Source organism: Tympanuchus pallidicinctus, unplaced genomic scaffold, assembly GCF_026119805.1.
Source record: "Tympanuchus pallidicinctus isolate F22 unplaced genomic scaffold, pur_lepc_1.0 scaffold3, whole genome shotgun sequence".
NCBI lineage: Eukaryota > Metazoa > Chordata > Aves > Galliformes > Phasianidae > Tympanuchus > Tympanuchus pallidicinctus.
Window position 1 is genome coordinate 84,745,851 of NW_026294747.1, and position 27,935 is coordinate 84,773,785.

Genomic DNA, 27,935 nt, shown 5'->3' on the forward strand with positions numbered 1-27,935 from the left:
GGGATTTACTGAACTGCATAAAAGGATATGGAGAAATTCCATACATTATATATTTGAAAAAGCACATCGAAGTCTAAATATGCAATTGTCAAAAGGTTAATCAGTCCTGTGGAATGTACATATGAAGTCTAGGAGAACATTCACGATTCTCTCTAAGGAATATTTTGTAGACTTGTAAGTACTACAATGACATCTGGAAAAGCACCTGCATTTCTGAGAGTGCCTGAGTCACTAGTGCACTCTCTGGGGACTTGTGGGTCCTTTTGAGCTGCTGACAAACCATGACTAGGGTATCTTCTCTAGGACTGAGAACATGGCATATTTTGTATTCAGAGTGCTGCTTTTTTCTCCATTATCTCCATTTAAAAATGCCCTCAGGGCCCAGACACTGCCCTGTAAAGGCTGTGCTGTGCCTCCATGCACATCTAGGTGTTCTGTGGGGAAATCCTGGCTGCCTCAAGGTCCTTGACAGTCAGTGCACGACCTCTGCCTGCTCTTACAAGGTGGAGTGTGAATCCCTATTGTACACGGGCCAGGGTACCTTGTTCACAAGAATGAACAAGAGAGCAAGGATATTTACATTATATAATTTTTATAGTCAAGAGTGGTGCATTCTTTAGAAAAATTATTTTTAAAATTACAATTAATTCTATTATAAAATCAGGCAAAGACGATCCTCTATGGCCTTGACTTTTTTTAATGACTATTTCTTCCCTTGTAATTGGAATAAGTGCTTCGTAAAATTCCTGTCTAAATTAAGCAGTTATCAAGATACCACAGTATTCTCTGCAGATTCCGTATTGCAATCACAGATGATGAATCTGAAAGTCTCTGCCATTGCCTCTGGGGGGAGATAGCTGTAGATTTTGCACCAGTCTGTTCTTGCTCTTGCTACTTTGCACTGTTTCTTTTCTGGCAATCACTAGCGTTGGACAAGAAAAACATGCAGTCTTGAGAGTTTTTTCGGTCAGGCTTTCTGCCCAATTTTTCACATTGTTGCTTCAGGATTTCATAAAACTGTTGCATCTTCAGAGCACAATGCTCATTGGAACTGCAATTTCTAGTGCGTGCTGTAAAATGAAAAAGAGATTGTAAAAAATTTGGTTGTCAGTTGTTTCTCTTCTCATGTCATCTGTCATCTTGTTTCCTGAGTCACTTAATGTCTTCCTAGCCTTGTATTGCTTTAGCAAATTCTGATGTTTTGCCATGTAAGCAGGCATTCTCATTCATTACTTTTTTTTTTTAATGAATAAGAAATAATCTGCAACAGTTACTGAGTTTTATGCTAGAAGGGTTTGTAAAGTTCCTGTGGTTACGTGTCTTATTTTCTAGCTTAGAGGGAGTCAAGCTAAACTGTGAGTTTTGTTCATCCTTAATTCACTGAGGCTGACATCTCTTTCATCCTTTGAGCTTTCAAGAATGTTTTTACTCTTTTCCTGACTATATGATAACTTATAAATTGTTCCTGTGTTTTGGCTGTAGCTTTACGCTCTGTAAGCTTGCTCTGATGTACTTCTTTTCATTGTACACCTGGACTTGGATTTTGGTGCCCAACCACTGTGTCATTGTCCTCTGCTCACCAGACCATAGGGAAATTGGTCTGAGAAACCAAGTTGTGTGGATCTATTCTGCAACTTCATTTTGCCTCAATTTACTGTTTATTTTTCCTGAGAGAAAAACACATGAGAATTTGGAGTGTTAAAGAGGACTTTATTACAGGTGGTCTGAGGGTGAAACCAAACTAGAAATTTAGCATCTTACCTTGCAGCATTAAAGTAAATAACTGAAGAAACGGAAACAGGCTTCTGAGTAGTTGCTATTGAAAGATCATGACATAGGATTGTTTTCTTGCCATGGTGTCTGTAGCAGAAAAGCTAAGTCATGGCTTGAACCAATGATTTGGCACCTGGTGGGAAGACAGGGCCACCTCAGGGGAGCTCAGATGCACTGTATGCACGAGTGACCAGAATGGATGGAGCCAAGACCCATCCCCTCCCAGACCTCATTTCATAGAATCATAGAATCACAAGGTTGGAAAGGACCTACAAGGTCATCTAGTCCAGTCATCCTGCTATCACCATTACTACCACTAAGATACTAAACCATATCTCATAGCACTTCATCCAGACACTCCTTGAACACCACCAGGGACAGTGACTCCACTACCTCCCTGAACAGGCCATTCCAGTGCCTGACCACTCTGAGAGAGAAAAAGTTTTTCCTTATGTCTAATCTAAATCCCCCCAGCACAACTTGTGGCCATTTCCTTGGGTCCTGTTTGTTGCTTGGGAGAAGCGGCCAAACCCCTCCTCGTCACAACCTCATTTCAGGAAATTGTAGAGTGTGATGAGGTCTCCCCAGAGCCTCTTCTTCTGCAGACTAAACAATCTCATCTCCTTCAGCTGTTCCTCATAAGACTTGTGCTCCAGAACCCCTCATCAGTTTTGTTGCCCCTTTTCTGGGCACATTCCAGGGCCTCAATGTCTTGTAGTGAGGGACCCAAAACTGAACACAATACTCGAGTTGTGGCCTCACCAGAGCTGTGTACAGGGGGATGATTACCTCCCTGCTCCTGCTGGTCACATTATTTCTAATGCAGACCAGAATGGCATTGGCTTTCTTGGCTACCTTGGCACACTGTCAGCTCATGTTCAGCTGAGCATCGACCAAAATTTAAAGAGTTGGCAGTGGAAGCAATGGTATCTCACTGGAGATATCTGTTTACCTGAGACCTTCTAAGGGTAAGCAGATTTTTTCCTTTGATTTGTGTCTATGGCTGCTGCATTTGGGATCCTCACTTGCTCCAGTCCAGGCCTTTGCATTATAGCATGTCATTCTGCTGTGGCTACACATTCTTCTTCTGAAGTCTCCAGGAAAGTTTACATTGTCCTCTTAGATGAAGATAAAGGCCAAGACTGGAAAACTAACAACATGTTGGCTGAATTTGTTAGCTTACTTACTAATGCATCAGAATTTCCATCCCAGAAGTCTCACATATGTTTGTTATAAAACCAGTGTACAATGCGTGAAATAGCCCACTCTAATTATAGTCTAAACAATGCCAGGAAAATTGAGCTAATTCAGATAAGCTACTATTAAGTCATCGTAACATGGCAGTATATGCCACGAGGTAAAATTGCTTGGATGTAGACTGGCAACAAGGGAAATATTATGTGGCAGATCATGCCATTTTCCTTTCTTCTTTCAGCCAACAAATTAGAAGCTCATTTAAAAAGTCAGTTTAATTTGATATACTGATGTGGTGATGCCAACTTGGATAGCATTTATCTCACAGGAAGCAAATGTTGTACAAAGGGATCTCAGTGGTGGAATGTAGTTATTTTACAATCCTATTTCATTTCAACACCTAAAACATCTACAGCTGATGTAATAACATCACCAGCTATGTTTTAGGTCTGTCTTACGTACTGAAGAATGATACTTTCATTAGAAGAAAGGCATGTGATAGAAATTGACCTATTTAGTCATTTGAGAATCTGGCAATTGCTTAGATATAAAACTGTCTAGAATTATGCAGTAAATGATATCGATAATTGATTATTACAACTCTCTTCTCTATTTCTGCTTCTCAATTTTTATCCTCATCCCCCCAGATTTATCTTTCCTCTTATCCATAATTCTCTTAACCTTCAGTTGCTTTCTTTATATGCTATGCCAAATAAATCCTGCAGGAATTCATCTTTCAGTGTTTTAAGAAGTTTCCAAGGGATAAATGGAAAAAAAGAAGGATAGAAGTAACTGAAAAATGCTTTTATAATGGTAAATTTTGCACATCTTTCTCAACAGTGTAGCACTGCCTAACAATGGAGGCTTCAGTGCTTTTCCTAGCTAGCAGCACTGCCTGTCTCATGCCATGTTCCTCTGCTACAGGCATTTTATTGTGAATGATTCACCAAGATGACACTTACACTACTTTCCTGGAAAGAAACTGCTTCAGTCTTAGAAATAAAAAATATTTATACAGAAGCTTTCTTGTTCTGGTGTTTTTTAAAGGCTGTATGTCTCACCCATATATCAAAGTCTTTTTTTGTTTTCATGCTCTTCTGTTGCATGTTTTTGCTTGCCTCATTCTCAATATAGACTGAATATTTGAAAGTGCTGGAATTTAGTTCTGTTCTTATTTCTCATTCCTTCAGATCCTTCTTTAAAAAGGATCAGCTGCTGTTCAGCTGTCTTCAGTGCTGAAGATTCTTTCCAGCACATTGCTGGTGGGCAGGCACATATCATCTGTATGCTAAGCTACCCAAGGAAAAAAAACACACTATGAAAGGCAAAGGCAGAAGCTGCTGCTTCTCATCTTTTATAAACATACAGCAAAGGTGTCCTCTGTAGCATATCTTGGTTCATACTCATGCACGCTGGAACCATTAGAAAGCAGTGGATGCTAGGAGATGACAATTCCAAAAACAAGTTGGTCTCCATGGAAGAAAGAAAGTCACTTGTATCTGCTAGAGACAGAGGCTGACATACAGCTGCTCACCCAAGAAGCCCTGCACAGAACACGTGGCTTGACTGAATGCATGAGCAATCCTTTTGGATGTTATAAAAACTAGCATTTTTAGTTGTTCTTCAAACAGCTGTTTCAAATTTCTCACTTTTTAGCTATTCAGTAAGAAGAGGTTCTATATCACTACTAAGTCATTCCTTGCTTATGTCCTTATCATCACCAGTTCTTTGGTTCTGTACTTCAAGGCTCTGTTTGACTATTTACCATTGCAACTGTAAGTTATTTTGAAATAATTCTACTTTGCTCTTAGGAAAGTTTCACAGCACATGCTTTATGGCTTTTATCATATCAGATCATGCTGTGGCTCACTGCTTTATGACATTTTTTTCTTGTATTTGTCCCACTGCTATCCTGCAGTATTACAGTGACTCTCAGTGACTCCTTTGTTCACTCCAAGGCACTTTTTGTGCCAGTTGTTCATAACTAGCCCATAGGTTTCTTTCCCAAATCTGCTTAGGTTTTTTTTTTTTTTTTTTTTTTTTTTGGTTTTGTTTTTTAAAATAGCATTAGCAAATTCTGCATCCTTAATTGATTATTTTTCTGGATTATTAGTGTATTAGTTCAGTTGCGACACATTGTGAGAACTGACTTTGTTTTCTGGCTCCAAGCTTGCTTCCTGAGGCATTTCTTGTGATAAGACTCACTTATCAAGGAGATGAGAGGTGGGTGTTGCCGTGTGGCAATCAGCTTCACTGTCTGAACAATTTCACATTTGAAAGTATTTCTTTGGAGCTGTTTGCCTTCACAAGGGAGTGCTCAGAACTGTTTACTGGTGGAAGATCTATCCTGTGACCCAGTAACTCCTGATTGCTATGGGAGATCAGGAGACGATACTATTGTATCCTGTGAACGCAAGATACAAGTTGGCACTTCCATACTCCCTCTTACATGCTGGCATGACCATGGAGATGGGAACAAAAGGAGTTCCTACTGAGATCCAAAAGCCAGAAACTGTCATTCCAAGAAGAACTGACTCAACCACTTTGGATGTATAAGTTTGTACTGCCATTGAAAATCATCACCATTGTCACCATGGTCACTGTTGTCATCAATGGAACACCAGTGCCCGATGACCTACCACTACTCAAGATCAGTGACTGAACTAGGAACCATGCTGGATCCATGGTGGTGACCTCCATCTTGCTTCCTATAAAGGCTCCTTGCTTCATTCCTATCATCCTTCTTCCCTTCCCCATCACCCTAATTTGTAGTAGTGCCTGTCCTCCCCCTCCCCATCTCCCTGATCAAGTTTTGTAATAAACTGGTTGGACCAATATTTGAACTGTTGTTTCTTAACCTCACACCAGGTATACATATATCAAAGATCTTCCTCTCCCTCCAATAAATTGGAGGGAAACACACATCATCTGCTATCTCAAAACAGATAAAAGCCTTGCTAAAGGGAGTGCACATTCTCTAAGTATTTCCTACATCACATTTCAACCTTATCAACTTTTTATTCTATTTTTCTGTCATCGTGTTTCTTACACATAGCCCAGATTTGGTCATTTCAAAATTTTTGCTTCTATTCCAAATTAAACTATCTTGAATTTTTTCACTAAAAATAGGAAGATGTGTCCCTCAGGTAACCTTGCTTTCCTTTTACATTTTTCTTTAATGACTTGAAGCCAGATTCTTCTCTGTTTCTCATTCTTTTCTGTTTCTTATTTAAATTTGATATACCAAGAAAGCATATTGATGTATATTAACTTAAAAATGTCTGAAGACTTTACATATTCTTTTCTCTCATCCTTCTGCCTGAGAAATCTATTTGCTGCTGCAGCTGAGTTACACTCAAAACTTCCTTGTGGGAAAAGAAGATTCACACCTTTTAACTAAGTAAAGCTAAAATCTTATTGCTAGTATAACTGAATTTGGAGCAGCTTGACTCTTAGTACTCCAGATCTAAACATTTAAGAATGTTATATACTGACTCCTGCTCCCTTCTCTAATGTTATGCCCATTTCTTCATTGCTGAGCTTGGTGGCTTCGCACTGGTGTCAATAGGTGTGGAAGGAAGAAGGGGGGGTGGTAATGGGGAGTTTATATTAGTGGTAACGATCAGCATCTGGAGCCATGTGTTATGAAGGATATGATGTTCATGTTGATAGCTTCTTTATTTCACTGTAGGCTTGCCTCAGGGTCAATTTTATGCCTGCCAACATACTTTCATGCCTTTGCTTATTACACCTTAATTTTTTTATATAGTGTCTTTCACACGAATTATTACTTATTCGTTCTCTGCTTTACCCTTAAAACCAATTCTGTTCAGCTCCAGGTCTCCATTTCTTTAACTGCTCATAAATGAGTTTCTTACAGTCGTGAGGCTTCCAATGCCAACCCTGTGCCCCTTTATTTCAGCATCCCCCACTCATAAACCATTCTCTGCATCCTGTCCTCACTACTCAGAGGCTGTGCTATTCTACCAGGCCTGTCTTTCTCTCTACTACATTATCATGGTAGAGACATAAAACTTTTTACTTCTATCTATGTAAAACTATAGCTCTATTACAAAAAGAAAGACAATTAAAACCAATTAATTTTAAACATATGATTCTGTTCCTGCTGATTCAGCTTATGCTCCTCTGCTAATGCTCTTCTTAATGAGTGGTTCAGCTGGGTCAAAAGACTGGTCCAGGACCTGAGAGTTAGAAACGTGGGTATGGACACGTCTGAGGACCTAGCTTACAAGCTAGGCTGCATTGCATTAGCATCAAGACAACAAGAGAAAATTGGTTTTTTTGTTGTTGTTTGCTTTTATTTTTTACAAGGGCCAAAGAAATATGAAGAAACGCAATGGTCTGTGCAAAGCTTTCACTAAGCAACTGAATTTAGACTGAGCAAATTCCCTTTGCTGACCTTAGGGATTGTGTGGAATTTGGTGCACAGTTAAAGCACAGAAAATCTGCTGGAGAAATTATCAATCTTACTGAAAATGTTTTTTATACACTTAGTAAATCGTTAACGTAGATCTTTTGCACGGTAAATAGCAGCTTCTAATGTAAGACTTAAAAGCTGTAAACAATGGAAATAAAATGTTTTCATCAATCACATATCATTTTCTTATCTCTGTAGTATTACTATAGCTACATAAAACCTTAAGTAATAGCAGAAATCTTTATATGCTATATCAAGCTGTTAAATATAAATACAGCTTTTTGATGAGGCCATGAAATATTCTGGAGAAACAAATTGCATTGCCATTTTGTTAAGGTAAGGTGGCAGACGGAAGTTTGTACAGAAAATGACCACTTCATTTTGAGAAAGCGTTAACAGGGGTGATGCACAATTATTTGTAATGTAGGTAATATTTTCCCTTTCTGAAAAGGCCCATTTACAATTTTGAGGAATTAGACTTTTGCCCGAGCTTCTTTGGCACTATTATTGAGGGGAGAGCAAGCTAGAGACCAACCAGTAACTTCTTGTTTTTGCTGGCAGAGCTTCCTTTTATGTTTCGGTAAAATCGAACAAAAGACCGCTACTAATGTTTTGCTCATCAACTAGTAAGTGGAGGCCATTTAAGACAGATATGTAAAGCTTAGCTCCAGCTGCTGTTCTAATGTTGCAGGGAGCTTTTGCTGCAGTTCATTAAATTCAACTTCAGGCAATCACAAAACTGCCAGCTAATTATGTTTTCTTCTTTCCTTTGCTGAGCAAAACCTTGTGTCACAAATTTCCACTCTTAGAATTAAGCTGGAGAGCTTTTCATACATGCAGTCAGAAAAAACAGAGCACTGAGAAGGCAGCGACATAATCCTTAAAATAACAGGTACTCTTAAGCCAGAGAAACTATTTTCTCTCAAGCTTAGACCAACTTAGAAGTCATGTTTTTATGGGTTGTATAATCAATGAATATTAAGATACTATAATTGTGAAATAAACTAGAGAGTTAGATAAAGCAGGTTATAATAACAAAAAGAGAATAGATAGGACACTTACCCATATCCTGGGCTTGCTTACAAAACACTAGTAGAGCAGATCTCCAGAAGAGGTTATTCCCCCCCCAGTAGTCGGCTCCTAAATAGGTCTAGGAGAGGTGGAGCCAGGCTTCACCCCTTCCAGCAGCACAGGTGAATTGCCTTCACCTGTGCTCCCATGTCTGACTCATTGCTCACCTCAGGTGATCAATCAGAGGTTCAGGCTGTGACTCAGCAGTTCCCATACAATGGGACATTGGTTCTTTGTAGCGCACAGGGACAGTATTAATAATGAGTACTTCATGGTTTGGGGAAGAACTAGTCTTATTATCTCAGAGTTACTCAAAGCCTGTTTGAAGATAATGATTTTTGCAAGAGCTGGTACTTTCAGAAGAAGCCAATGAAAAGGACAGAGGTGCATGTCTTCCTCAACCTCCTGAAGATGCGAGTTCAGCTCTCTAGTTCAAACAGAGAAAATCTATGACTCAGAATTACTGTTCTTTAGTGGTGAGTAGCCATAGTGTTTTAGACTTTATCTTGTTTCAAATCAGATTAAATGATGAAAGTATTTTACCTTTTGTGGTATATTAGTTCTATAGAATCATAGAATTGTTGAGGCTAGAAAACACCTTAAAAATCATCGAGTCCAACCAAGACCTAACCATACAACCCTAACAATCCTCTGCTAAATCATGTCCCTGAGCACCACATCCAAAAGGTTTTTAAACACATCCAGAGATGGTGACTCAACCACCTCCCTGGAAGCCTATTGCAGTGCTTAGCAGCCCTTTCTGTAAAGGAGTATTTCCTGATATCCAACCTAAATTTATTTTGGCACAACTTGAGGCCATTTCCACTTGTTCCACTTCTTCCACAGAAGAAACCCACTCTCACTGTAAGCACCTGTCAGATATTGGAAGAGAGCAATAAGGTCTCCCTTCAGCCTCCTTTTCCCCAGACTGAACAGTCCCAGTTCCTTCAGTTTCTCCTCATAGGGCATATTCTCTAAGCCCTTCACAAGCCTTGTTGCCCTTCTTTGAACCTGCTCTAGCACCTCAATGTCCTTTCCGTACTGAGGTGACCAAAACTAAACACAGTACTGGAGGTGAGGCCTCACCAGTGCCAAGTACAGGGGCAGGATTACTTCCCTAGTCCTGCTCACCACTTCATTCCTGATACAAGCCAGGAGGCCACTGGCCACCTGGGCACACTGCTGGCTCATGTTCAGCTGACTGTCCATTTGTACACAAAGAGCTCTTCTTTCCAGCCACTCCTCCCCAAGCCTGTAGGGTTTCCTGGGGTTGTTGTGACCAAAATGCAGGACCCGACACTTGGCCCTATTGAAACTCATACAGTTAACCTTGGCCTATTGATCCAGACTATCCAGGTCCCTCTGTAGTGCCTTTCTCCTCTCTAGCAGATCAACACTCCCTCCCATTTTGGTGTCATCTGCAAATTTACTCAATCCCCTTATCGAGATCATTAATAAAGATGTTAAATTGTAGCGGCCCCAGTACCGAGACCTGGGGGACACCTCTCATTACCAGCAGCCAACTGGATTTAATTCCGTTGGCCACAACTCTTTGGGTCCAGCCATCCAGCCAGTGTTTCACCCAGGCAGAGCGTACACCCATCCAAACCTTGGGTAGCCAGCTTCTCCACAAGAATGCTGTTGGGGACAGCATCAAAGGCTTTACTGAAGTCCAGATAGACCACATCAACAGCCTTACATGGTTTCGTCAGCAAACTTGCTGAGGGTGTACTCGATTCCGTCATCGATGTCCCTGATAAAAATGTTGAAGAGTACCAGTCCCAAGACAGACCCTTGAGGGATGCTGCTTGTTACTGGCCTCCACCCGGACAAAGAACCACTGATGACCACCTTCTGTCTGAGGCTTTTCAATTTTTTATCCATCAAATGGTCCACCAACCAAATCCACATCCCTCCAATTTGGAGATAAGGATGTGCTGGGGGACCATGTCAAAGGCCTTGCTCAAGTCCAGGTAAATGACATCGGTCGCCCTTCCCTTGTCCACCAAAGCTGTCACTCCATCATAGAAGGCCCCCAGATTGGTCAAGCATGACCTTCCCCTGGTGAAGCCATGCTGGCTGTCTCAGATCACACGCCCTATCCTCATGTGTTCAAGCATATCATCCAGGAGGATCTGTTCCATGATCTTCCCAGGCACAGAGGTGAGACTCACTGGCCTGTAGTTCCCCGGGTCCTTCTTTCTCCCTTTCTTGTAAATGGGAGTGATGTCACCCTTCCTCCAGTCATCCGGGACCTCACCTGACAGCCACGACTTTTCAAATATGATGGAGAGTGGCTCAGCAACCACTTCAGCCAGCTCCTTCAGTACCTTGGGATGCATGCCATACAACCCCATAGACTTGTACACATTCAGTCTCATGAGGTGGTCTCAGACTTGCTCTGCCCTTACATTAGGGGGATTTCCGCCCTAGTCCCCACCTAGAGGTTTAGGGATGCATGGCTCAGGGACATGAGAAATACTGGAATCCTGGCTGCCAGTGAAGATCAAGGCAAAGAATTCATTCATTCATACATTTAGCAAAGGAGGTACTCTCACTTTGGCCTGTCTCTTCTGGCCAATGTACTTGTAGAACGTCTTCCTATTGTTTTTCATATCCCTTGCCAAGTTCAGTTCTGCCTGTGCCTTGGCTTTCCTGATTCCACATCTGCAAGTCTGGACAGCATCCCTGTATTCTTCCCAGGTGACACACCCTTGTTTCCAGCACTTGTACGCACCTTTCTTTACCCTCAGCATGCCCAGCAGGTCCTTGCCGAGCCATACCGGTTTCCTACTTCCTCTGCCCGCTTTCTTATTCAGAGGGACGGAGAGTTCTTGTGCTCTCAGGAAGGCATCCTTGAAGAGTAGTCAGCTCTGCTCAACATCTTTGTTCTTAAAGAATGCTTCCCAGGGGATATTGGGCAACAGTCCATTGAACAGCTTAAAGTTCACTCTTCCAAAGTTCAGGGTCCTGACGCCACTCTTCACCAGGCCCACATCCGTCGAGATCATGAACTCGACCAGGGCGTGATCATTGCAGGCCAGGCAGCCTCCAAGCTTAACTCCTTTAATGATCTCCTCTGCATTGGTGAGCAGCAGGTCCAGAAACTCTTCACCTCTGGTCTGTCTGTCCAATTCCTAGACCAGAAAATTATCATCAATGGATTCCAGGAGCCTCCTGGACCTCTTACAGCTCAGCACTTTACAATGCAATCCATCTGGCCCCATGGACTTGTGAATATCCAGCTTTCAGAGCAGGTGCAAAAACCATCTCACTGTGGATTATGCAGGGCCTGTTCTGTTCCCCATCCCTATCTACCAGCGCAGGGAACCACGTTCCCAGGGAGTAACAAGTCTTACTATTAAAGACTGAGGCAGAGAAGGCATTAAGTACCTCAGCCTTATCCTGATCCTTGGTCACCAAGTGGCCCTCAGCATCCAATAAGAAATGGAGATTCTCCCTAGCCCTTCTCTTCCTGTTGATGTATTTTTAAAAATATTTATTGTTGTCCTTTACCTTTGTGGCCAAGTTCAGTTCTAGCTGGGCTTTGGCTTTTCTAATTTTCTCCCTGCACAGCTTCACTATGTACCTGCAATCATTATAAGTAGCTTGCCCACTCTTCCAGACCATAAACTTTCCTTTTGTTCTTGAGTTCCAGCCAAAGATCACTGTTCAGCCAGTCTAGACTCCTTGTCCGTTGGCTCGTCTTCCGTGACTTGGGGATGGTCAGCTCCTGCACCTCTAAAATAACTTCCTTAAAGCCTTCCTGGGCTCTCATTCTCTCCAAAACTACCTCCCAAGGGACCCTCTCAACCATGGTCCTAAAGTGGTTAAAGTCTGTCCTCTGGAAGTCCAACATGGCAGTTCTGCTGACTCCCCCTCCATGGTTCAACAAGGATTGAGAAATCTAATGATCACTACACTCCAGACAATCCTGCAGGCTTTACATTCCCCACAAGACCTTCTCTGTTAACAAACAGCAGCTTCACAATTTTGCTTACCCTCATTGGCTCCTTCACCGGCTATGTCAGGAAGTTATCTTCCACACACTCTAGGAACCTCTGGGACTGTTCCTTATCTGCTGAATTATAAATCCAGAAGATGTCTGAGAAGTTGAAGTCCGCCACAAGAACAAGAGGGGAGAGACCTTGAGACCTCACCCAACTGTCTATAAAGTGTCTTGTCCACCTCTTCATTCTGAATGGGTAGCCTACAGCAGACTCCCACTATAATATTAGTCTTATTGGCCTTCGCTTTTATTCTGACTCATAAGCTCTCAACCCTATCATCATCATCACCCTCAATACCATCATTAATTTCCATACATTCACATTCTTTCTTAACATAGAGGGCTACACCATCACCTTTCCTTCCTTGCCTATCTCTTTTGAAAAGTTGGTATCCAGAAGTGAATGGAGTTGTGAATGCATTAACACATAATAATAACTAAACAGACTCAACACTGAACAGTTTAAAATATTACTTCTTTGACTATAGAAAACAGAAGTAAACAATATCATGGATTACGATCATATAACTATATTTTAGTTTCATTACAGTGACAAAGTGAAGGGCTTTTTTTCTTACCCACACTACATGTCAGTGTTTACCCCATATGCCCACAACTGATGACTGCAAATATAAGGCTGCCATAAATCTAATTTGAACTTCACGGCTGAGGTGGTTAGTTTGAAATTAATGTAATTGTAAGTAATTTCTGTGGTATGAATGGGAAATATATCTGAGAAGTTTGCTAAGACAGTTCTAACACTGGTCACTGTCACCATATGATTAAGGAAAGGTAATGGATACCACCACTAAAACGGCTGACAAGCAGTCAGACTGACAAATCTGTCACTAGCATTTGTGCATTCTGAAGCATTCAGAAGCACATTCTGAAATACTTTCCACAGAAAAAAAAAGATCCTACTTTTTCTAACAGGAAATTTATACATTTCACTGTTAAAAACCCCTACTGAGATGAGGATTATGAAAAATACAGCAACTCACAGATGGCAAACCACTTCAGGGACAGCTGCAAGAGCCATTTCAAGATATGTGAAAAGAAATTGTACTAAATATGGACATTCAAATATCCAGCAGGAAAGCATTAACTATTGTTAAATGATGAATGCCAGAAACATTCACCATTCATCAGCAAAAGCCAGGACAGCTGAGATTTTTAGGAAGTAATGAAAAGTCAGTATCATAGCGCACAGACTCCATGCTGGACCCATGACAAACATCTGCCAAGACCATGAAAGGGTAAGTGCCATGTACTCCTTGCAATCTACTCTAAGCAGTCCTGTGCTCAGGAATCTCACAGAGAGCTATGCTCAGAAAGAAAAGGCAGAGTGATTGAGAGTCCTTAGATATAAGAGCACTCACTGCTGAGTTCTTGCTTTTATGCTCCAAAGTAAATTGTATTGTTAATGTGGAAGCAATGCATACTCCATTTGGAGGCCAAAAAATTATTCTGAGAGTACATCTCAAGTGAAATTATTAAAGCAATTTCAGGAATTCTAGCTCCAATTTACTTTGGCAAGAATAGGAATGACCTGAGATGCATCAAAAAGAAGGTCAAGAGAGGTGATTCTCCCCCTTCTACGCTGACCTGTTGAGGCCATATCTGGAGTACTGTGTCCTGTTCTGAGTTCCACAGTAAAAGAAAAATGTATACAGCTGCCTTGCTTCCAGCCTTTGTGATAGAGGTTTGCATGGTTAGGCATGTTGCTCACTAGAAACTTCTGATGCCTTTAGGTCCTTAACCACAACATCCCCAGCAGGGCCAAGCAGGAGGAGGCAGCATCTAACAGTATCAACTTGTCAAGGCAGCTCAGAGTATTAATAACAGAAATGCCTCACACACGAGACTGACAGGGTAAGCTTGAAGTATAGCCATGCTTGGGTAGCAGTAGACCACTGTTAATGCCATGCCACTCACAGACCGCAGTGCTCTTGTGAAACTAAACCATCTCCCAGTGCAGAGTTGCCAGACAGCAGAGTACAATAGGACAAAAACTAAGAACACTAGAAATCTGCCAAATATAGCCAAAGATTTGCCTCACAATATGCCTCTCATCTTTTAGATCAAACCGAGACACAGGAAAACCGCAAGTTTCTGTGGGCATATAGGAGATTCTTCACCAGCATGTCGCCAGAGAACAACACTCTGCATGGCCAGATATACTACCCAAATGAAGGAAAGCAAAATAAATCAAATGCTCTCTCTGCTAAACCATAAATAGTTATGCAAAGACAAAGGCAAACACAAGCCCTTCTCCTCCTGCTCACAAAATTCAAGCTGTTCATTCATCTGTCTGTTCACTAGTTGCTATTTGGATACTCATTTCAGCTTTGATGTGTCAAAGCAAACAGCCAGAAGATGCAGAAATAATATTTTACTTAACCAAATTATTATTAATGATGCCAAACAGATCCCAAATGTCTGCCTCAGCTCAGTCCTATTTCAGCAGGACAAATTCCTAGAATCATTACCATAGATCTTCATATTAGTAGAAGGCTAAAAGATGCGCAGTGTCTATCTAAGTTTCCTGATTTAGCTCTGAATTCACCTCCTTTCATTATACTTGTATAATGAAAATTATATTCTTCTAGTATTTTTAAATAAATATTTAAGCCACTACTCTAAAGTCTTGCAACAAATTGCCAAAATTATCCCAGAAGTTTTCTTTACTGAATATGAAGAATTTATTATTTTCTTAGTGCAGTAGGTAATTCTCTACCACAGACTTGAAATAAGAATTTTACTTTTGTTCTTCCAAGTATCTTTCTAACTTGGTTGTAAAATTCTGCCTGTACTGGGTTGAACAACTTTTCATTATCTAAAATCTTCAACAATTAAATTGCATCTGGAAAAACAAGATTAACATTTCTATTTTACTGTAGATTCCAGCAAGAGAAAATAATGTATACAAGAGGAACTTCTGAAAATCCTGAAATTCCTCTAAAATCAGAGTCGCGTGCTCTCTAAGTTGGGTTAAAACTTGTTTAGGGTAAACAGTGAAGGATTACTGGAGAGGTAATTAATAAAATTGGACTGGCATGTAAATATATGCTGCAGAAATTTACATGACAAAAAATAATTTGGAGAACATAGAGACAGAATTTGAACAGTTATGAGAAAACTGATTTCACTTTTTTTTTCCTAGTTAATAAGCCACAAAATCCTGATTGTAGAAAAAAAAAAAAAAGTTAGAATTTGATACTGGCTATTCAACACTGGGAGATAAGTGACGAATTTATTGAGAGCACTGAACGTGTTTGTTCAGTTGGGGGAGGGGGATTTTGTTATCTATTCTTTTTCTTGTAGGGACAGGGACAAATTCATATTAACTGAAATGAATAGTTGTCTTCAGTGAAATCTAGATTCACCCTTCATCCTCCACACACAGGTTGTTTTTCCAGACCTAAAAATGGCAATAAGGTAAGAAAATTTAAAATACAAATGATTTATTGGATATTTATCGATCAAGTAAATATGCATTGTAAACTCTTATGTCAACAAGACTGCAAGAACAGATTTTAACTGTATGTTAGAAAGTATTTTTCTTTATTTTTTAAGAGAATATTTAAAAATATGTGTACTAATTTCTTACAAAAAAAAAAAAAAAAAAAAAAAAAAGAGAGAGAGACTATTTAAAGAGTGTTCATACTTCAGGGACCTGGTTTTTATTGTGGCTCTATAGCAGAAGACTATACTTTATCAGTTAGAAAAAGACATGAAATGATTTTGTGTTTACATTTATTGTCAGCAATACATCAGTTATTTAAAAATAACCCAAATGAAAACATAAGACTTGTTACATTTTCATGTCATCTGTATTAACTGAATAAAGCTTTGTGACAATATACACAAATTTGCAGTAGTTGAAGGTAAACATTTTGTGCTTTTTAAAAAAGAAATATACATAATTTAAAAAATAAAAATGCATTACACAATTTACAAATTAACATTAACAAAAAAAAAAAAAAAAAAAAAAAAGAAAGGTAAACATTCCTCAGACACAGCTGCCTCCTTGTTCTACAAAATAAATATTCAAGTAAATTAAGTTAGGCAAAATAAACTCTTAACTTTGGGTGAGCACAATTTACATAAAGGTTAAAAGACAATTTCCATTTAATTCAAGGAATATTTTACAGTGATTTATACACAGAGTTTTTAAATTGGTCTCTTCAGATTGTAAAATATTGGAAAACAAACTTTATTACATTTTGGCAGGAGAAAGGGAGTTTCAAAATGGATGCTTTATACTAAATATAAACAAGCTTGTGCAGTCGCAACAAAGATTCAAAAAGGAACTAGTCCAGGACTCAAAGCAGACACAGCAATCTAGAAACTACAGGTTTAAAAAGGAAAACACAAACCACCACATCAACAGGAAAATGTCTACTTTGCTATTTTCTGAACGGCTTATTTGATCACTTTACTTTCACAATCTAACAATATACAGTAGTGGCTGCTTTAGGCACTGGATTTGTAGAACCACTCTGATTTTTAAAGCAAATTGCTTTTCATTCTATACTGATAATTCACTTATTATTTCTGTTTCAATGCTAAAGGGCTTAGTCACCTTTGCAACATTTAGCTTAACATAACATTTCAGTCCTCCTTATAGACTAATTTTTTTTTTTTTTCTTGATAAAGAGGGAAGCCATTTTGGCTTCATATTTCTGTGCACTTTGTAAAAAATAAAAATAAAAAATGCACTCTGGATTTTAAATGCAGCACTAATATGATGCAGATGTGCATCAGCAAAATTCACTGAAGCAAGAAAACATGTATTAACATACTAAAATACTTGCATGGATTGCAAAGGTCAAACATACTTAAATAAACAATCTCCCTTTCTTCAATTGTAAATACTTTATGGTAAGAAACAGGAGATGGCATACCTTTAGCTTCACGTTATTAACTTCTTAGATTTAGGGAATACAAATCTTCAAGGTAAGAACTAGGCAACAGCTCCTGCTATGACCAGCCAGTACATTAAATAAAGATGACCATTACCATTGAAAAAAGCCCTGTTCCCTCAATTGCCTATCGGTCCAATACAATTTGGTAACACAGAATCAGACTTTTTAAAGTACAAAAATCATGATCAAGCTTCATGTTTCCACATATTTACTGTTCTTCAAAACTTTGTAACTTTTTCGTTTAATTTTTTTATGCTTAATAAGATAGGAAAATCAATTAGGTTTTTCTTGCTTCTTACTCAAGAATTCTGACTTAATTACAGTTAGTTACAACCAATTAAATACATTGAGATTTGGTGGTCTTCCTCCCTTCCTTCCTTCCTATGGATATTCACACAGAAATGCAAGACCGAAGCCCCTAGTTCTGCAATACATGTATGAATGAACTACTACTGAGGTAGGGGGCCATGGCACTTCACCAGCTGTGGATCAAGGTATAAAATGAGAAAATAAACATGTACAAAAAGATTGTTACTGTAGTTCCTCTCTGCTTACCATTCCCATTAAGAGGAATACTTATGCAGTGGCAGTAAGATCTTTCTTTTCTTTTTTTTTTTTAATGCAGTAATTCCACATTGGTAATTTAATATAGCTAAAAGTTGGATCATTTTTACTTGGATTGCACAAAATGCACATTGGTTCCAAGAACTGTTTTAAAATACCTACAAAGATAGGTATATTTAAGGACTGATGTCACTGAGAGCTGTCACTGATTTCAGTGAATCTGGGCCAAAATTTGCAAAGCTACAATTTTATTCAACGTGCAAAAATGGGTGCTTCTTGAGTAAATAGTATGATGAATAGGCAGAAATGGTTTAGGTTATAAAAAAGACCTGAGAACCTAATACTGAGCTTTGTAGAACAATTATTTTTGACAGGTTGCCTGATAACATTTTGTAATTGTATTGCTTAGTAGTGGCACAATCAGTTATATGTTTGCTTCAGACTATACATAGAAGCTATTTTATGAGTATTACCCTTCTCAGGTCATGAATGTGTATAGATACAGTGGCAAGCCAACGAGCTCGATGTCAGAAGCGTAACACTGAAAAGCCATAAGTATGGAAGAGGTTAACAGTGAGCTTTCATACTGCCAGAATTCTTTAAAAAGTTATGACAATTAAAATGGCAGAACAATTATTGTTTACTTGCCAGTACACTCAAGAGTTTAAATGAATAATTAAAAGAGTCTATCCAACTATCCTAATTAGAAAAGATAAAAAGGGCTCTGAATATTGCAGTCAGCAACAGTGAAAATGCTCTCACTAGTAGAAGGAAAAAAAAGAAAAAAGCAAAACCTTTTTCTTTTAGCTAACAAACAATCAGAATACCTTTGTAGACAATATCACTCAAGATTAGAGGGCAAACGCTTTTCTTTCTCTTTTCTTTTTTTTCTAACAAAGTTAACAAATATAAAAAATCTAGTCATAAACAGCCTTCAAAGTACAATTAGAAACCAGCAGGACAATCTATACTTGTATAGGTAGATGGGGCAAGAAACTAGACACTTGTATTACTGCCATGATATAGACCACAAATGGCCACTGTGACGAGGATCGGTGCGTACAGTACATGTTGTTAGCCGATTCCATCCAGTCGCAGTCCAAACCGAACGCTACTCTCTTCAGGATTCAAGACCTGTCTACTTGACACTCCTTGCACAAGATACATCATCATCTTTCTGAAAAGAGGCGGTTACTATGGCAATACTAGTTAAGTGCATATCATGCTGCACTAATATAGTGCAAAAAATTGCCTTACATGTAGCAAAAAGATGCAGGCAACAGTTTGAGTTAGAGAAAGTAGAAATGTATTGTAACATTTACAGTGGGTATTCTTTTTCCAGACAGCAACCGCTAGAAAATATTGAATCTGAGAATGCCTCCTTTCTGGATGTGTATAGGAGGCCTTTATATTTTGGAGTGATAACAGGGCAGAATTTTGCAAGTGAGTCATTGCCCTCTGAAATGCAGGTTAACACAAGTTGTCATCAACTGCCAAACTGCTGAACTTGCTCATGGGTTAATCTCAGTTAAAAGTTAATGTAATAAGCACTAAATTGCTCTTTAACAAGTATATAATGTGATAGAGTAATACATATTCTTCAACTGAGTATATGCGCTCTGCTTGAAAAGAGTCATACAAACTCTTGGTACAAACTCTTCATGCGTACTGATTATGCTTGGTTAATGTTGCAGGGGCTTTCAACTGTTAATACAATATCAGTTACAGTATTCTGGAGACAGAAGTGGTGCTTATAGCTTGTAAGATTGAGGAAAGACCACAAATATCTCCCATTGTAGTGTCTATTAAATTGATTCTGCTAGATTTCTCAGTGTTGATGGTCTAAAGTAAAGCAGTAATGCCTTGAATATCCATAGGCATTATGAAATCCATCCATCTTTATCTACAGTGCAGTTACAAAAAAGAAAGTCAAAACAGTCAAATCCACTCCATATAAAATCCCTGTGGCTTTGGATACCTTCTGATTTCAATCCAATAATTAAGACTCCATTTGTCACCGTGAGTATATTTTACATATCTGCATCTCCATCATAAGCCAAGGTTAAAGGTTTCAGCCGGTTGTTCTGCCTTCTCTGGGGCTTCTTTGGCTTTTTGCTGAAACAATAAGATAATTTGTAAATAGAACAAGAAACTGATAACAGCAACGATGGATTTCATTCTTAAATGAAAGATGATTGTGTTGTAATAAGACAACACATTTGATCATTTGTAAAAGCTATACACTCAAAACCTTCATGTGGTTCATTAATTATCACTATCAACCCAAAGCAAAACCTAATTCAAAGTTCAGTTATTCAGAAACAGGCTGTTACGGTACTGACATGACTTGATAAAATTTTTGGCACATAATCATACAAGATCAGTCATTTTTCAGAAAAGCCCATAAGCTACAGTGCAATATTTGATTGTGTATCAATGGAGCAACCCATCCAGTTCTTTTAAATTATGTGACTGAAATCTTCTCTTGACATATCAGGGATTTCCACCTTAATGTTCCATCTTGTGATTAGCTTTATCTCATACTTTCCAGAGTAACTAAAGTTAATTCCACTTGTTAAAATCAAACCAGTCTTAAATATCATGGATGTGGTTGCTAGTCATAAAAATTTTCTATCTATACTTGACATAAATTTTAATCCAGCAATATTTCCAATCCATTTGCTATAGTTTTAAAAATGTTTAAGCCAAATAAAAATGTATGTTTATGTATTTTATCTTTAACTAAAATATATGAGCCTTAGTTCTTGCCTTCTGTTAGAGTATATTATAAGCATTTATATAAATCAGCCCCTGCATTCTGTTGTCCAATAAACTTTTACTGGATATTTATAGGATATGTCAATCAGCCTGCCCAAACCAAAATCTTCGTTCCCAAAACAGTTGTTACGGGTGCTTTCAGTGGCCACAATCTAAAGAATGTGCAGTGAAGTTAAAAGCTTACGGATTTTCTTTCTTTCAGAAAATATTTTCTTTCTTACCTACACATAAGTGAGATTTTGGAGAAAGTTTACTTAAAAATAAATCCAGAAGCCACCCAAATGTTAACTTATGCAGTACAGCCAAGATCTTGATGACTAAGACCATACTTCCCTCATCTTCTACCTTCACAATCCTCTGGATCAGAAATTCCAAGCAGAATCCAATTAATTTCAGGGAGAACATTCTCAAAAATTACTCGCTTTTGCAAAAATCTTCTCTTTTTTCATGCAGTAATATTTTCAAATGTATCATTTATGAAAACACATGAGAAAACCTCCAGCCTTATTTTAGTTGTATTTCTCTATATCCCACCAAATATCAAATCAGACTTGCCTGACAATTAAGTTTCCTTTTTGATACTTCTCTTTGCGTTTTGTGATATAGCTGCAATGAAATCACCATGGACAGAGTACAGTTATTCTCAACAGAGATAAGTGAAAATAAACTATCCACTAAGATATGCCATATTTGCAATAAGTTCTCCTGATCTCAAGACAGTCTATCAGTTTATCTATCATCGGGGCTACAAACGGAGCCCATGAACCTCAGCTTGGATGAAAGTACATAGAAATTTATACATTACAGTTTATAGAAGAAGTATTTGCAGCTCCTAAAGCTGCAAATATAAATGTTTGCATTATTACAGTCTGCAAGGGACTGCTTGTTGGTAAATAATTAAAAAACTCACCAGGCTAGATAGATCATAGAAACAATAAAGATGAGTAAAACAAATGCACCAGCAGCTACACCATAAACCCAGGTCTTCAGCCTCCCATCTAAAAGGAACGAATGTTAGTCAGTAGTGTTTCAGTTAGTCTTGATGAATTACTAGTTCTGATATGGTATAGAAATACTCTTTATAATCCAAAATAAATGTATTCACAAGCAATTACAGCTTAATAAGAAAAAATACTGTTAAACAACTGAGTGATATCTCCTCTGTGCTCTTTTGTTCTGCTTTTCAGCTAAAGTCCAGTAGTCTGAATGATGCTGAGACACAGGTCAAAAATAGCAAGGCAGCAAGTTAGAGCCCCAGGGTGCTCAGACCCTAGGCCCATCGCTAAGGGGAAACCCCATCAGCAGGATAGAAAGGCAGAATCACTTTCTAGTCTACCTCTGGGAATTCAATCTACTATTTTCATTCTCATTGCTATTTAATTTTCCATTTTTAAATAAATTTAACATGTTCTACCTCATTAAAACTTTAGATACAGATACGTAACTTTAACTACTGCAAAAAGTAGTTAATACATTTTAATTTCATCTCATATCATACACAAGTTTTGTTGTTAGAAAAACCACTTCTCACAGAATAAATCAAAAAAAAAAAAAACACAAACAAAACAAAACAAAACAAAACACCAAAAAAAAACAACAACTCATGCTCAGGGATAGAGCAATAGCCTGTTGCTAATAAGACCTGTACTTATGTCCAGCCTGTGCAGTTCATATTTTGGATGCGATATCCCTGCAGTCTGATGGATACATCCCACTCTCCTTTTTTGTCTCAATTCTGGACGCACTTGCTTATCCTAGCAAAACCAAGGAAGAGTGATGTGACTTTTGGGGGTTTTACTCTGATCCCTAAATGAGTACGTTGCAACATAAGGTCAGTGAATGTTGTTGGATTTGCTATTTTTTTATGACTCAGTTTACACATTTCTAAACTGCTTGTTGAAAACATTCTTTTACAGGGGGCCTACTGCCTTGTCAAAAAAAAATTCCATTGAAAAGTTGAATTATTTCATTTATGAGTGGCAAAATTGTTCTTCAATGAAGCCTTGCATATATTTTCAATATTATGGTAAGTAAACATATCTGATCTTTTTTGGACAAAATACGTATTGCTTTCTGATGCTTTTGTAGAGGCATAAGGCATAACCAATGCAGCCGATGTTTTTCCAACTTCTGATAAGAACAGAAAGCATGCTGAATTTATTCTAATTCAGAGTAACCATTGCTATTGGTATGCAGTTAATTTTACTCTTTCTGCAAGGTGTTATAGTCATGAACAACTCGAATAACATTAATATAAAACATTTTTGCTTCACTAAATTAATGTGCATAATGACATTATAACTGATAGTAACCAATATAAGGGAAATAATTGGTCAGTTGTAAGTAAATTGAACATATCCAAAGATATGATAGCAGGTATGAGAATAATTCAGATTTTGTTATTAATATACAGATAATTTTCTTCCTTTGGTTTATTTCCACTGATAAATGTAACAGGTTTGGGGTTGTTACGGGTTTGCTTGTTTTAAAATAATATTATCTCCTTGAAGAAAAGACAGGCATTATCTTGTGTATGGATTTATGTATTTTTTGCCAGAATGGGGAACTGTGTTAATAAGGTCATTTATATTATGAAAACATGGACATCGCATCTCATACAGGCACTCTGAATTCCCTTGGACAGATTATTTCTTGTGTATGAGATAATGGCATCTATTTGGCAAGATAAATCAGCAAAGACAGCTGTGAGGATAAAAACTTTCCTTTCTGGAACTGTAGTATAGTCTGTTGAAGATTGCTGAAGAATTACTTTACACCTAGGCTTGGAAACGGTATTGAAAGAAATGATTATAGCAGAGTAAATCAAACCTTTCTAGATGTTAGCTAATCATGGAATGAAAACAATCAATCATAAATCAAGTATTAATTCAATTGAGTATCATTGTTTTTATCTAAACTGAACTGCCTTATTTAGTCAAACCAGGAATTACTGGAACATTCATGAGGTTTCATGAAATCTCTGATCTATTTCTTGTTCCAAAAAATATGTCTGAACTCACATGAGCATCTGTGTTCTATAAAGTTCAATGCAACTACCTGGTACCTGCTTATCGTCAGCACTGTGACTGCTACAACACACCCTACGGCATTTTAATGTGGAAATAGAGTGAATTAAAAACAGCATATTTGTTAAAATGTTGTGGGTTTTTTTTGTTTTGTTTTGTTTTTTTTTAAAGAGGACCAGGAAATCTTAATTTCTTTTTTAAAATTATTTTTATTGTGGATTAAAGAAATAACTAATTGGAGTAAAGACCATTCTCTTGGAAGTATCATGTATAGAATCAAAGCACAAATAACAGTCAATACTACTAGAATTAATCAGATCTAACTAAAGTATTTATAACCCAAATCTGATTTAATCTGTTTATTTTAAGTACTGCTGTTCTCAATTTGCATTGTTTCAGTTTTTATGCAAGTAAAGATACTGCTTTCAATCTTCAGATTTAAAACTTTCATGGAAACCTTAGAAATAAACACTAAGACACAAGCGTGTAAAAATATTTAGCTCTATGTGATTAAAAGACAAGAAAATAGTTAATTGTTCTCTATATAATTGGCATTTTTGACAAGAATAAAATCTCTTTCTTTGAAAGGATTTTGTCACTGAAACTTTTATTTGTATCAGTGATAGTATCAGACAATCTGATTACATGATAGACTTTATGAAAGATTTTTAATGGCATAACTCTGAGCATATTTCTTACAACTTGAGTGCTTGTTCTGCTCTAAAGAACATGGTCAAACATTTCCTAATGATTTAAACCATATTTATGCTAAATATTATTGTTAGCTCTTGCCTAACATGAAGTAGTTTAGATATGAAAGAAAAAGATGCCGTATCTATACTGATTGTTTCTCCATGATTCATGCCATGGCTGTAAACTTCAAGCAATACTTATCCTTTACAGATCTCTGTGCCACCTGCTCACATCTTTCTCAGTAGCATTATCAATTATGGTGGCATAATCTAACATCCTGGCTTGCACCTTTGCTATTAATGCCCTTCTGAAGTCACATTTTGAATAGCTTCTGCGAATTTTAACAAGTATCATGAATTAAAAGAAGCCTTTTGGAATGCAAAATGTCATTAGATATGCAGCAGAAAATGGCAGCAGTTTACTATTGTCCCTTTCTCTGCTTTCAGTCAGGTGTTTGTCTTCTTAAATGAGCACTTAAGGATTATTTTTTCCCTGTCATCACAAATATGTGAATGCCAGGCCCTGCAAGAAGTAGTTAGCATAATGAACTGCTCATTGCATGACTTCACCTGGACCAAAAGGCTGTAGAAACCAGGTCCTTCCTCGTCCTGACTGGTTAGTGGAGGGCTGGGTGGGGTTCACAGCTCGACTGGTTTTCACATCTCCCTTTTTGTCCTCCATGGTGGGAATCACCACCACTGGGATGAGAGTGCACTGTTCAAGTGTGCCATCAGAGGACATAACTTCAGTGTATCCATCTTCGCAACTGCATGTTCTAGTCTGTAGGGAACAAGTGTTTTACACTGTGTAGCAGAAAAACAAGTTTTCTGTGGGCTATAAAGCATAACAACAAGGATAACTAGAAGAGAAGATTGTTTTGAGGAGTGCTAGCTTGGAGAGTACCTCTTCATATACTTTTATGAAGTATCATAGCAAATGAACAGAGATTATTCAACACTTAACTGAGAGGTAGAGAATAGTCCAAGGTTGATTTTGTCAAAACAATGATCAAAAACCTCTGAAAATACATTTATTGGCACAATCTTTGAAATGCAGAGATGTGTGGGAAAGCCCTCATGGGGTTGTTTAGTGCTCTGATGGATTAGCACATACCTCACTGCAGTAAGCGTGGGGTTGGCTGCATGGTGGGTTACATGACCTGTCAGCATCTGGTTGGCGCATCACTAAGCAGCCTCCTGTAGGACAGAAAATCATATTTTGACATGGTAATACCTCTCCTCTGATGAAAATACTGATGCCATTATTTCCTACAGTATGTCACAGATTGCCATTTTATTATTAAACTGAATTTAAGACTCTTACTCTTAATGCTAGGGAAGGGATAATTTGTCTCAAGTATTTTTTATTGCTACAATAAGGATATAGCATGTAGATTTCCACTCATTCACATTTTAGAGAACTAATATTTGGCAAGTGATCTTCTTTTCACTTTTTGTTCCTTTCCTTTGCACAAATAGTTGTTTTTTTTTTATTTGCACAAATAAGTAAGTTTAAATATTTTGTTGTGTTTGAAGAAACAGATTTGGGTTTTCTAGGGCCATCCTTGTAACGCATATTAAAACTATGAAAATAAAGGCATATTTTTAATCTATCTCTTTGCTGCCAAACTTAAAACAAAGTATTCATTCACTTTATGTTTTTGGATATTCCTCATTAGTTAATTTTACTCACGCTATCATTTTGCCTCATATGAAGCCATACTCCATTCTAGTCTAAGAAAACTTTTTCAGAAGTGAAGAACATATACTGAATGCTATGATAGAAAGTGGCTATCAGTGTTTCTTTCCTTTCTATATGCCCTATTTCTCATTGCTACATCTTTATTTACAGCGCAGTTATTGTTATGGACCAACATACACAATCAGGCTTTCACTATCATTTCAGCCAGGTTGACTTCAAAATATACTTAGAATCACTTTGAATGTATTGAGTTTCCCTCTGTCTTTCAAAAAGACATGCAGTACATGCTTTAACATTCATACTGCAACAGGACAACTTATCTTGCATCTCCCAAATTAACTATATTTTTATGCTGGTGTGATATGATGATGAAATCCCGATAGCTGACATTGGTCACAATCATAGCGGATGCAGTTAGATGTGGTTATATAGATCAAATTGTTAACAGGATGGCTGATGAGGAACAAAGTAAACCTTGCTGGTTGCCATCAGTTTTTCTCACCCTCAGAAAGGAAAATTGTGCATCCTAGCATATAAATCACATGCCTGTGAGAATCTATGTAATAAAGTATCAGTCATCCAAGCAAGCTGAAGAAGGAAACAGTAGCTTCATCGCCCATAGGAAACAACACCTTCAAGTAAAAAACAACTATTCAGCACAGTAATATTGTACAAGGAAATAAATAAACAAAGGCCTTAAAATAGGAGCAGGACTCACGAAAACAATATCTGAATTTAAATGTACTATCTTAGAGCCAGATGTGCAGTGAGAAGGCATTAAAGAAATACAGTCATCTAAGATATGGATTGATTCTAGATCAAATTAAATAACTTCCATTCAAATCAATCATATATGTGTATCTACCACTTCGAGATTTTCAATACTACAGATTATAAAAACCATGTTAAAAAAAACTTTGAATGTGAATTTACAGTCTGCTTCATAATTGTATACTTCCTGAAGAGAAGTTCATTCAAGAACATTACATTTAAGTACTTTCTTTGAAATAATATATCAAAAACAGTTTTGTACTGCATAGGAACAGTTGATCACAGTCCCTGGAATTTTCCATTTGTTTTCATTTCAAATCAGAAAAGTACAACCTAAAACCACGTACAGAACAACTTCTTAAAAGAGATACAATGTAGAACCTAGGTTGGTTTGCCATGGAGGTCCTATCAGCATTTAGAAAGGTGCATGGATTCATTTTCTCCTCTCTCTGGTAGTCTTTTGCTCCTGTTATTAAGACAATAATCACTTAAGATGTTCAAAGTGGAGAACTTCCCATCTTTCTCTTGTCTGCTTGTCTTGGAATGTTTTTCCTTAAATTGGATTATCAAGGCAGGCATTATATTATGCTATATAATATATATTATATTATGCTATATATTATGCTAACGTCCTAGCACTGCAAGAGACAAGTATGTGAGGTAGCACTTCTTCAATTAACTTTCAGTTTATTTCATTACTCAATCTTATAGATTCCCACTCTTTTCATGCAACATTGCAGTTCTCCTTTGAGGTGAGTGTATTCTCAAATATTTCATAAATATGGCTAGGGAAATTTAATTAAATTAATAAGGTAAGTCTTTAGAGGCTAACTTACCCCCATAACCATCCATTCTCATCTCAGTTTTGGTCTCTTAACATCTGTCTTTCTGATAGATTGTTATCTGCTTTGCAATTTCCATCTTTTCTAGACTGAGTAATGCTAATGCATATTTCTCTGGCATTCTAAATAGACTAGATCTAGATCTAT

General features: G+C 37.7%; 1 protein-coding gene across 1 annotated transcript in view; it reads right to left on the reverse strand.

Moving 5' to 3' along the window:
- Positions 1-16,224: 16,224 nt before the first annotated feature.
- THSD7A (thrombospondin type 1 domain containing 7A) overlaps positions 16,225-27,935 on the reverse strand; it is a 257,309-nt gene continuing 245,598 nt past the window's right edge. The window contains exons 27-30 of the mRNA XM_052695414.1: positions 25,588-25,670; positions 25,044-25,254; positions 21,666-21,753; positions 16,225-20,092 (exon numbers count right to left, since the gene is read on the reverse strand). Coding sequence (XP_052551374.1) covers positions 20,008-20,092; positions 21,666-21,753; positions 25,044-25,254; positions 25,588-25,670 — 467 coding nt within the window. The 3' untranslated portion in view covers positions 16,225-20,007. The remainder of the gene's footprint in view (positions 20,093-21,665; positions 21,754-25,043; positions 25,255-25,587; positions 25,671-27,935) is intronic.